General features: G+C 55.5%; 4 protein-coding genes across 4 annotated transcripts in view; 2 read left to right on the top strand and 2 right to left on the bottom strand.

Annotated features, from left to right (window-relative positions):
• The window catches only part of PTSG_03857 (uncharacterized protein), a 6,282-nt gene extending 3,491 nt beyond the window's left edge, over positions 1–2,791 (bottom strand). The window contains exons 1-8 of the mRNA XM_004995532.1: positions 2,555–2,791; positions 2,226–2,326; positions 1,989–2,043; positions 1,768–1,809; positions 1,418–1,499; positions 995–1,189; positions 703–858; positions 440–488 (exon numbers count right to left, since the gene is read on the bottom strand). Coding sequence (XP_004995589.1) covers positions 440–488; positions 703–858; positions 995–1,189; positions 1,418–1,499; positions 1,768–1,809; positions 1,989–2,043; positions 2,226–2,326; positions 2,555–2,595 — 721 coding nt within the window. The 5' untranslated portion in view covers positions 2,596–2,791. The remainder of the gene's footprint in view (positions 1–439; positions 489–702; positions 859–994; positions 1,190–1,417; positions 1,500–1,767; positions 1,810–1,988; positions 2,044–2,225; positions 2,327–2,554) is intronic.
• Positions 2,792–2,843: 52 nt separating this feature from the next.
• On the top strand, positions 2,844–4,645 carry PTSG_03856 (FHA domain-containing protein; the record flags this gene model as incomplete). The annotated part of the gene is made up of 3 exons (XM_004995531.1): positions 2,844–3,623; positions 3,998–4,079; positions 4,343–4,645. Coding segments are annotated over 3 exons (1,094 nt in total), but the record flags the coding sequence as incomplete, so codon positions are not given.
• A 138-nt stretch (positions 4,646–4,783) lies between these two features.
• Positions 4,784–5,807, bottom strand: PTSG_03855 (BolA domain-containing protein). Its single transcript, XM_004995530.1, has 3 exons — positions 5,659–5,807; positions 5,269–5,415; positions 4,784–5,036 (listed from the first exon to the last, which is right to left on the bottom strand). The coding sequence occupies exons 1-3, from the start codon at positions 5,722–5,724 to the stop codon at positions 4,986–4,988; spliced, it is 264 nt and encodes an 87-aa protein (XP_004995587.1). The 5' UTR covers positions 5,725–5,807; the 3' UTR covers positions 4,784–4,985.
• Positions 5,808–5,813: 6 nt separating this feature from the next.
• On the top strand, positions 5,814–10,020 carry PTSG_03854 (FAD linked oxidase domain-containing protein). The gene is made up of 11 exons (XM_004995529.1): positions 5,814–6,240; positions 6,443–6,564; positions 6,760–6,913; positions 7,300–7,436; positions 7,738–7,948; positions 8,173–8,265; positions 8,474–8,609; positions 8,862–8,986; positions 9,237–9,348; positions 9,547–9,583; positions 9,823–10,020. The coding sequence occupies exons 1-11, from the start codon at positions 5,823–5,825 to the stop codon at positions 9,958–9,960; spliced, it is 1,683 nt and encodes a 560-aa protein (XP_004995586.1). The 5' UTR covers positions 5,814–5,822; the 3' UTR covers positions 9,961–10,020.
• Positions 10,021–10,125: the final 105 nt, after the last annotated feature.

The raw sequence follows: 10,125 nt of genomic DNA, 5'->3' as shown, positions 1-10,125 counted from the left end.
AATCCACCCAACAACATCTTTCAAACACCAAACCAAATTTTTCACACACCACAACCTTCTAGAGGGGCCACCCACCAAGCAGGCCAACGTTTTTTAGATGCTCAGATCATAAGACGCCGAGAAGAACGGCGTGATGAGAATGCGCGAGAAATCATTCGTGCTGCCCAGCGTGGGTGGCGTTAGTACCACACCACGCCGTTTTTGCACCCCATCACGTGGGGGATTTTGTGTGAAGGGGGGTATTATGCAGCATCTTCACCAGCATCTTTTTTCCAGCAGCAGCCCCCCCACACAACTTCTCCCAGCACCGCCAATAATAATCATACCTCCACAACACCAACAAAAAATAATTATGCCTGCCAGCCAACCAGGGGGGGGGCCACCTCCCCGCCGCCGCCGCGGTGCGAGGGGAGCGCTGCGACGATTCGTCCGGCCCAACTAGTATGAGCCGCCACCCCGCTCGCATCCATCACCGCAAACAGTACCCGCTGGCGCAGGGGTGTGTGTGTGTGTGTGTGTGTGTGTGTGTGTGTGTGTGTGTGTGTGTGCGCGTGTGTGTGTACGTAAGAGGAGTGAAAGGCAAACAACACCACACAAACACACAAGCACCCACACAACCATACCACAGGCACCCACACGATCACCCCCCCCCCACACACACACACACACACAAAGCGAAGGCAAGCAGGGCCACGTGCGTACCTCGTCATCGAACATCTCTGGTGCCATATCCGTAAGTGGCAGCACAGCAGCGGCAGGACCGTCGTCCTCATCGCTTCCACGCATGTCCACGATGAACGCCGATAGCGTGGGTGTGGATGCACACAGCGCCGTGACGCCCGCGGCGATGGCAGACATCTGGCGACCACAATGACGGTGGTGGTGGTGATAATGATGTGTGAAATGCACTGTATGCGCAGCACTACCACAGCAGCAAGTCACCAGCATCTCCGCACACACAAACAAACAAACAAGCAAACAAACAAGCCCGCACCTGCTCCTCCGTGAGGGAGTCTGCGATGGGCTGGAGTGCAAGCTGTGTGAGCGGGGTGTCCGTCGGCACAAGGGCGGGAAAGGCAAACCAGTAGTAGAACTTGTACTTCTTGAGGTCAGAGAACGTGAGCAGCACAAAGCGGTGCAGCTGGCTGTTGTCGCTCAGCACGTCTCCGCTCGTGATTGCACGCGCAATCTGACCAAGGGAAGAGGAGCGGGAGGAGGAGAACAATGCGAGTTGGGAGTGGGTTTGAGAGGGTTGGTGCGGTTGGTGAGGCGTGAGTGGCAGGGGATGTGCACCTAACATGAAACCACCATCACACACAAGCATACACACACGCACACACACAAGCATACACACACGCACACACGCACGCACACACGCACGCACGTACACACACAAGAGCGTGTGTACTGCTCTGACCTCTCCAGCGCATGTCTGGGTCATGGCGGCAATGTCGGCTTTCTTGAACTCATCGAGCGTGTTCGTGTTGAACAAATCGCCACTGCACAGCAGTCACGGCAGTCACGGCAGTCACAGTTGAGGCATGACAGCGTGGCAAGGGGGTGGCAGTGTGTTCGGGTGAGGACAAAGTGAAACGCAAACATGCGGAAATGGAGGCTGTGCGTCGAAACGTAAACGAAGCAAATTGGCGCACGCACACACACACACACACACACACACACACACACACACACACACACACACACACACACACACACACACACACGTTCTGACGGCCAGAAAAAACACATCTCACTGGCTCAACGCACCGCATCAAGTAGACCTGGCCCACGCGCGCCGCAGCGGGGTCCCTGAAGTTGGTGGAAGATGAATGATGTTGCCGAGTGTGAGCACAATAGTAGACGTGAAAACAAACTCGTCAAGGAGCCACGCAATATACAGCAGCTCACAGCAGCCCATTGCAGCCCATTTTCAGAGTCTTCTTGATGACAGGGAGACTGCGTCGACCCAAATGTGCATGACAACACACCTCTCAAATGACTCTGCACTGACAGCGGCGCGGGCTGGCATGTCAGGCCGATGGCCTGCCGATTCATGACCCACATGATGAGTTGCGCCACAAGGTCAGAGCAGCGTCGTACACTGTCAGTGTGTGTGTGTGTGTGCACGCACATGTACACTCAAGTGCGTACACACACACACACACACACACACACACACACACACACACACTCAAGTGCGCGCACACATGGGCGGGCTGACTGACCGGTTGCAAACGAGGCAAAGATGGGTTGGGCCTCTTTGCTGAGGCGATAGTCGGTGAGCTTGCGGTTGGACAGGGAGTGCCAAAACGCCGTGTCCGCCGAACTGAGCAGCACATAATCACAATACACCAGCAGGATTGACAGCAATAAGGAAAAAAAAAAAAACAAGTGGACAACCACACCAGCATGTGACGACAGGAATCCCCTCCACGTTCACGGTCGTGGACACATGTCCAGCTGCTGGAACACCCACTTACGTCATCACCAACGACACATGCACAAACATGCACAACACAGGACAAACACAAACAAAACTGGCTGGCATGGATACCTCGAGAACGGGGCAAACTTGAGCACTGGGGTCGACGTCATGGTGCTGCTGCTGCGCAAGCAAAGAGGCAATGGGGAGCAGTGAGGCAATCAGGCCAGCCAGCAATCACCTGAACAAACGAGTGGACGCCTGCTTGTGGATCACGGGGTACATGAGATGAATGAGCCAGCGATCACAGACCACCAAAAGGGAAAGAAGCAAGACCCTCCTCACTTGTTGTTTGTTGTGTGGGTCAGCAGCGTTGTGCGTCAGCCGAAAAGTGGTTGTGTCATCTATTATTTTTCCACAATGATGATGGAGCGAAGCGGCAGACGAGGCAGCAGGAGTCGCAGCCGCAGCCCTCCGCCTGGCAGGCAGGGCCGCGGCAGGCGAGGGGATGAACCATGGAGGAGGAGAGATGATGATGATGATGGCGGTGATGGAGACACGCGGCGGGGCAGGGACGACCGGAAGCCCACAAGAAGAAGCCGGTGGGATGACGACGACGACGACGACCATGACCGCAATGCAAGCCGTCACCGCCGTGGCCAGCGCGATGTGCAGCGTCACGACCGCACCGCCAGGAACAGTGGCGGTAACGAACGTTTCCACCAACGCGCAGCGCGAGAAGAACCCCGGCGGGAAGGACAGGTACCGCAGGCACCGCAGGCACCGCCTCTGCGTGAAGAGAGAGAGCGTGGTGGTCGCGGACCGCGGCGGCCAAGGTGGCGTCAAGAGCAGAACGACAACGACGAAGGCGTTGAACCCGGCAAGGAGCGATGGGGCCCTCAAGAGGATGGTGACGATGACGAAGATGGTGATGAAGAGCAAAAGCCCAAGGAGCTGCCCAACTTTGAGCAATCTGGCTTGCTCTTCAATGACGCCAACACATTCAAGGGTGTTGTGATTCAGCATGTTGAGCCGCCGGAGGCGCGCAAGCCCAAGCTGCGCTGGCGCCTGTATCCCTTCAAGGGCGACGAGCTTCTGCCCCTCATCTACATTCATCGCCAGTCGTGCTACCTCATTGGTCGAGATGACTCTGTCTCCGACATTCCCATGCTCCACCCATCCATCTCAAAACAGCACGCCGGTCAGTGTGTGTGTGTGTGTGTGTGTGGCGTGTGTGTGTGTGTGTGTGTGTGTGTGTGTGTGTGGCGTGTGTGACAAAGAGACAGAGACAGAGAGAGAGAGTGTGTGTGTGTGTGTGTGTCAGTGCATTCGTGTGTGTGTGTGTGTCTGTACATGTTTGTGTGTTTGTGGCTGGTTTTGTGCGCATCTGTCTGTGCGCGTGCATTTGTGTCTGTGTTTGTGAACCCATTCATTCTGTATATTTGTATCTGGTATCCACATCGTTGCCCGCCTGGTTCATGTGCCAATTGCGCTGTTGGGCTGCGTCCACCTCATCCTACGCCCCGCTCACCTCCCCCGCCCCTCCTCCTGTTTCACACCAAACCAACCATGTAGTGATTCAATTTCGGCTCGTGCCGCAAAAGGCCGGTGCCCGTTCCAAAAACATCATCAAGCCATACATCATGGACCTTGGCAGGTGCGCCCAAACACACATTTGGCTCTTGCATGTTCTGTGTGCATGCTTTTCAACTGCTTTGTGCACGTATCATGCTGCTCGCCCCAGCTTTCTTATTACCACACACACGTACACGTACATACTTGTACAATTGCACACACACTCACACTCACACATACACACACATGCACTCACACTCACACATGCACTCACATGCACACACGTACACACACATGTGCGCGTGGCACACCACCACCACCACACCACCATCATCACCGCTGCAGCACAAACAAGACGACACTCAACGGCAAGGAGCTTGAGCCGCGGCGCTACTACGAACTGCGGGAACGCGATGCGCTCAAGTTTGGATTCAGTACCCGCGAGTACGTGCTGTTGCATGAGCAGTCGACAGGCGCTGGTGGCGGTGGCGGCGGTAGTGGTGGTGGTGACACCGCTGATGTGGATGAACTGGACATGGAGCAAGAGGACATTGGTGTGCAGCCCGTGGACCAGTAACGACGTGGCAGTCATATGTGTGTGTGTGTGTGTGCGTGTGTGTGTGCGTGTGTGTCTGTGTGTGTCTGTGTGTTGTGTGTTGTGTCTGTGTCTGTGTGTGTCTGTGTGTGTCTGTGTGTGTATGTGTTTGCCCCTCTTCTCCCTTCCCTCGATATGTTCCCACCCCTCTCTCCTTCTCTCTGTCTCTCGCTCCCTTTGTATCCATTTCATGGCTGTAGATCATCCATTGGCCTTGTTCTGATCTGTCTTCTATGCATCTAAGAAACAACAAGCAGCACCAACCCTGAGCCAACCCCCCCCCCCCAGCAATGTCAGTGTGAAGTGGTGTTGTGGATTGAAAGGAAATGTGAGGCCAGGGGTGACTGATTCACTATGACGACAACATGGCCTCGCACGCAACAGCTGCCCTTATCACGCAGCCTTTTCTTGGATCTTGGTCCACTGCTCTGGCGTGTACGTTTTCTGGTCGCAAGTAAGCGTACAATGCGTCGATGAATGTGTGGCCGTGAAACATAGGTCGCAACAACATGCAACTGAACCCAGCATAATGTCACAACTCACGAGGGCACATACGCACACCCGTCAGAAACAGTCACGCAACACATCCCTGCAGCATGACATGCCGCATCACACACACACACACACACACACACACACACACACACCACAACGTAACAGGCGAGAGCACGCTCACCTGAGAGAAGGCGTGGATGGCTTTGAGTTCGTCTTCGAGGGCAGTGTTGACGAGGCGGTGCCGCTTCAGAAGAGGCAAGCCCTGGAACTGTGTTGACACAATCACCGCCTCAAAAGCCTGGCCGCACCCACCAGAAGTGTCCTCAACCTGAGATGGAGTGCGTGTGCGCATGTGTGTGTGTGTGGAGGGAGGGAGGGGTAATGTTGAGCGTGGATGTTGCAGCCCGTGCAAACCAATCATCAGAGCAAATGCATACAATCCACACATCACATCACATACATCACACACACATCACACATCACACACATCACATCACACATCACACACACATCACACATCACACATCATATACATCACACACACACATCACACACACACATGACTTCTGACCTCAACATGCTGTGCCTCCAGTGCATCTTGGAGCTTCGCACGGATGCTCTCCGCTGTGATTGCCATCGTGCTGGTCAGAGATGGTGCAGGTGATGAGTGCTGTTGGCGAATGTTACTGCCTCCCTCTGCCTGCTTTTGCTGATTTCTATGAATACCACCCGCAAATGTTCCGAACTTGGGGCGTTGCGAGGCAGCAGAGCACCTGCCGCTGCTGCACCACCACGAGCCTTCGCCATGCTGCGGCGAGGAGGGCAGCAAGTGCTGTCACAGCAGCAACAACAACAACAACAACAACAACAACAACAACCACGCGCACGAGCGATCTGAGGCGTGTGGGTATGGCTGTGCGGCTGCGCAGTGCACGCAGTGCATGCAGTGCTGGTGTTGCGTCATTTCACACACATCGACAACTGCAACAGCAGCAGCCTGCAGAAGGCTCGCGGGTGGGTGCTGCGGTGGTATCTGCAGCGTTGAAGGAGTTGGAAGCTGCACTTGGCAAGCAAGCTGTGACCACGGCCACGGCCGTGCGGGACCAACACTCGCACGACGAATCGTTTCATGCACCTCACCTCCCAGATGCAGGTAGTGTGATAGCGTGCGTTTGTTTGTTGTTTGTTTGTTGTTTGTTTGTGTGTGTGTGTGTGTGTGTGTGTGTTTGTGATTGCGGAAATGCGATTGTGATTACCTGTGTGGCTGTGTGATTCTGTATGCCGTTGTGTATGTGCGTGTCTGTGCGCGTGGCTTGTCCCATACATTCTCTGCATCCACTGCACGCACTGCACAGTGGTCTATCCAACCAGCGTTGAGCAAGTAAGCGCTGTGGCGCAAGTATGCCACCAGCACCGCGTACCCATGATCCCATTTGGCACAGGCACGGGGCTGGAAAGCGGCGTGAGCGCACCTTCGGTGAGACGCACACCACCCTACCCGCAGCTGCTCCGGGCTCATTGCACTTTCACCACGCTCTCTCCTTCTTCGTGTTCTCGCTATTGTCGTGAGGACTGCCCCACGCTGCCCCATGCTGCTCCTCCCTCGTCTTCTATCAGCACATGTGGTCGCATGGCGTGACGCGTGTCTGAACAACACTGTTCTGCTTGACAGGGAGGCGTGTGCATTGACCTGTCCAAGATGGACGCCATCGTCGATGTCAACACGGAGGATGCCACATGCACGGTGCAGCCTGGCGTGACGCGCAAATCACTCAACGCGCATCTTCGCGACACAGGCCTTTGGTTTCCCATCGACCCTGGCGCCGGTATGTCCTTTTCCACTCAACCGTCTTTCGGCTGCTCGGCTGTGCGTGTCTCTGTGTGTCTGTGTCTGTGTCTGTGTGTGCGTACATCTTGATGTGTGTGTGTGTGTGTTGGAGATTGGTTGCACGGCCCGGCTTCACTCTTTCACTCTTTCTCTTTCTCCGTTTCTCTCTGTCTGTCTCTTCCTTTCTCTCGATGTGCCTGCGTTCCTGTCTGTGAATATCATTTGTGGCAATCTTTTCTCTTTTGTCACTCACGTTCTCGTGTCTTCACCACAATGTGTGCTGCCGCCTTGCCCCATCATTCCATCGTTTACCTTGCACGCACATCCTCCTCGCCATCATGTCATGTCACCGCCCGCCGCCGCCACACAACGCGACACCACAAGATGCGTCGCTGTGTGGCATGTGCGCCACGGGTGCGTCTGGCACCGTTGCTGTTCGATATGGCACAATGCGCGACAATGTGCTTAATCTGCAGGTGGTGATGGCTGATGGTCAGATCATGCACACCGCAGGACCAAAGGTTCGTGGCGTGTGGTGGTCGGTGATTTTGGTGTTTGCGACAAGGAGGGGGACAAATGCGGGTGTGCACGTTGCTTGGTCATCAGTGTTATGTTATCGTGAAGACAGACTTGTTTGTATGACAGCTAAACCGTAACTTTGTGTCGCACACACAATCACACAGACATACACATTTACACATACGCACTCACACACACACACACACTTACACGCACTCACTCGCACTCACTCACAACCTCATTCACACACTCACACGCAATCTCACTCACAATCTCACTCACAACCTCACTCCTCCTCCAAAGGGCCGGGCGCCCAAGTCGTCTGCGGGGCTGAACCTGACGCATCTGCTGATTGGCTCCGAGGGCACGCTGGGCATCATCACGGCAGCCACGCTCAAACTTCAGGGGCAGCCCGAGCACGTGGCGTCGGCGGTGTGTGCGTTTGACAGCGTGGAGCAGGCCAGCCAGACGGCCGCGCAGATTATCCAGTGCAACATCCCCGTCGCACGCATGGGTACGCATGCTGTTGAAGGAGGAAGAAGGGGGTGGAGTGGGGTGATGATGAGGGAGAGGGGAGGCAGGGTGGTGCAGCTCGTGTGAGCCGGGCCGAGGATGGCTGGTTGGTTGGTGGGTGGGTTGATTGTGGTGTGATTTGCTCCCTTGGCTGTGCATATGTCTGCACACAGGCGTGCGATTGCTGCTCACGCACATGTGTGTGTGTGTGCGTGTGCACAACAGAGCTGCTTGATGCCGGCATGATGAAAGCGTTCAACACATTCAAGAAAACGACAGAATACGTCGAGAAGCCACACCTCTTCCTCGAATTCCATGGTTTGTGTGTGCTGATGTGTGTGTGCGTGTGTGTGTGTCTGTGTGTGTGTGTCTGTGTGTCTGTGTGTCTGTGTGTGTCTGTGTGTGTGTGATTTGCCCAGTTCTTCTTCCTGTACACTCTCACCCTTTCATCTCCAACTCACGCCAACACCACAACCCTTCCCTTCCCTCCATGCGCCACCCATCCCCCTCCATCCCAACACTTCAGGCTTCAGTGCCTCGTCGCTGGATGAGCAGATTTCGTTTGCACAGGAGCTGGCAGCCGACAACGGCGGCGACGCATTCGCACACGCGCACGACATTGAAACGCGCAATAAACTCTGGGAGGCCCGCCATAACGCGTGGTGAGGTTGAGGGGATGACCCACGCATGTGCATGTCCATGTGCATGTGGGTGTGGGTGTGTCCTGTCGTGGCTTGTTTTGTGCTTGCATGCACTCGTGTGGAGGAGTGTGCGTTTGTCCTGTCTATTCTGGTTTTCATTCGCACGCGCGAAGCTGATGTGAACCACCAGTCACCTCCCTCTGCCATCCCTGCTCACACACCCTCCTCGACACATGCGTGTGCTTACGTGTGCATGTGCTCCATGTTGCCCAGGTATGCTGCGTTGTCGCTTCGTCCTGGCGCCAAGGGGTACTCGACAGACGTGTGTGTCCCCATCTCGCAGCTCCCGGCTATGGTGCATCACGCAACGCACGAGGTTCACCGCCTCAACCTCACAGGTCTGGCCGTTGTCTGTCTGTGTGTGTATCTGTGTGTCTGTGTCTGTGTCTGTGTCTGTTTTGGAACAGACGACACAGCATGTTGGCTTGAATCCGTTGTTAGGCGCTCGCGCACACACGCATTCACACACACACTGTGTGATTCTCGCCACACCACCATCACACACACACACACTCTCTCTCTCTCCCTCTCTCCCTCACACACTCTGCCTGCTACCGCCTCCTGTCTGTTCGACCACGCCATATGCAGCGCCCATTGCGGGGCACGTCGGCGACGGCAACTTCCACTGCATCACCGTCTTTGATGCGAACGACCGCGACGAGGTGCAGCGGGTCCACGACCTCTCAGCCTCGCTCGCAAGGTCAGAGGAGGCCGGGGGGTTGGGGTTGAATGGGCTATGAGTATGTGAGTGTGTGACCAGGGTTGTCTGTGTTTGTGTGTCTGTGTTTGTGTGTGTGTGTGTGTGTCTGTGTGTGTCTGTGTGTGTGTGCGCGCGCGCGCTGAACGTCAACAGAGCTCACGTTTGCGTCTCTCCGCCTCCTCCTCCTCCTCTTTGCAGAAAAGCGATTGATCTTGGCGGCACGTGCACGGGCGAGGTGGGAACGCTCATTGATGAGAACATCTCACTCACTCACACACTCACTCACACTCACACATTCACACAATCACTCACGCACTCACACTCACTCACTCACACACACTCACTCACTCACTCACACTCACTCACTCACACACACTCACTCACTCGCACTCACTCACACACACACACGCACTCACTCGCACTCACTCACACACACACACGCACTCACTCACACAACCTCGCTTGCCGCTGCAGCACGGCGTTGGAGTTGGGAAGCGCGAGTTCCTGACAGCAGAGTTTGGTGCGCCGGCCATTGCTGCCATGCACGCAATCAAACACGCCCTCGACCCCTACAACCTCCTCAACCCAGGCAAGCTGTACCCGCAGTCGTAGTCGAAAGCAGCGAAGCCATGTGGTGTGGTGTGTGTGTGTGTGTGTGTGTGTGTGTGTGTGTGTGTGTGTGTGTGCGCTCTTGGGAGCGGGAAGCAAGGACGGTGCTGGCTCAACATAAAAGAAGCAGCAAACGCAACGGCAAGCAAACCACTGCCACATCATCAT

The sequence above is a fragment of the Salpingoeca rosetta genome (assembly GCF_000188695.1).
Source record: "Salpingoeca rosetta unplaced genomic scaffold supercont1.8, whole genome shotgun sequence".
In the NCBI taxonomy this organism is placed as follows: Eukaryota; class Choanoflagellata; order Craspedida; family Salpingoecidae; genus Salpingoeca; species Salpingoeca rosetta.
Note: the sequence above shows the minus strand (reverse complement) of the source record. Positions and strands in the feature narration are given on the sequence as shown.

Coding starts and splice junctions, on each gene's coding strand:
- PTSG_03855 (XM_004995530.1), bottom strand. CDS start 5,724: ATGGCAATCACAGCGGAGAGCATCCGTGCGAAGCTCCAAGATGCACTG. Junction 5,416..5,658: donor TGGAGGCACAGCATGTTGAG/GTCAGAAGTCAT, acceptor ACTCCATCTCAG/GTTGAGGACACTTCTGGTGG. Junction 5,037..5,268: donor CCATCCACGCCTTCTCTCAG/GTGAGCGTGCTC, acceptor ACTTGCGACCAG/AAAACGTACACGCCAGAGCA.
- PTSG_03854 (XM_004995529.1), top strand. CDS start 5,823: ATGTTCCGAACTTGGGGCGTTGCGAGGCAGCAGAGCACCTGCCGCTGC. Junction 6,914..7,299: donor TCCCATCGACCCTGGCGCCG/GTATGTCCTTTT, acceptor CGACACCACAAG/ATGCGTCGCTGTGTGGCATG. Junction 7,437..7,737: donor TGCACACCGCAGGACCAAAG/GTTCGTGGCGTG, acceptor CCTCCTCCAAAG/GGCCGGGCGCCCAAGTCGTC.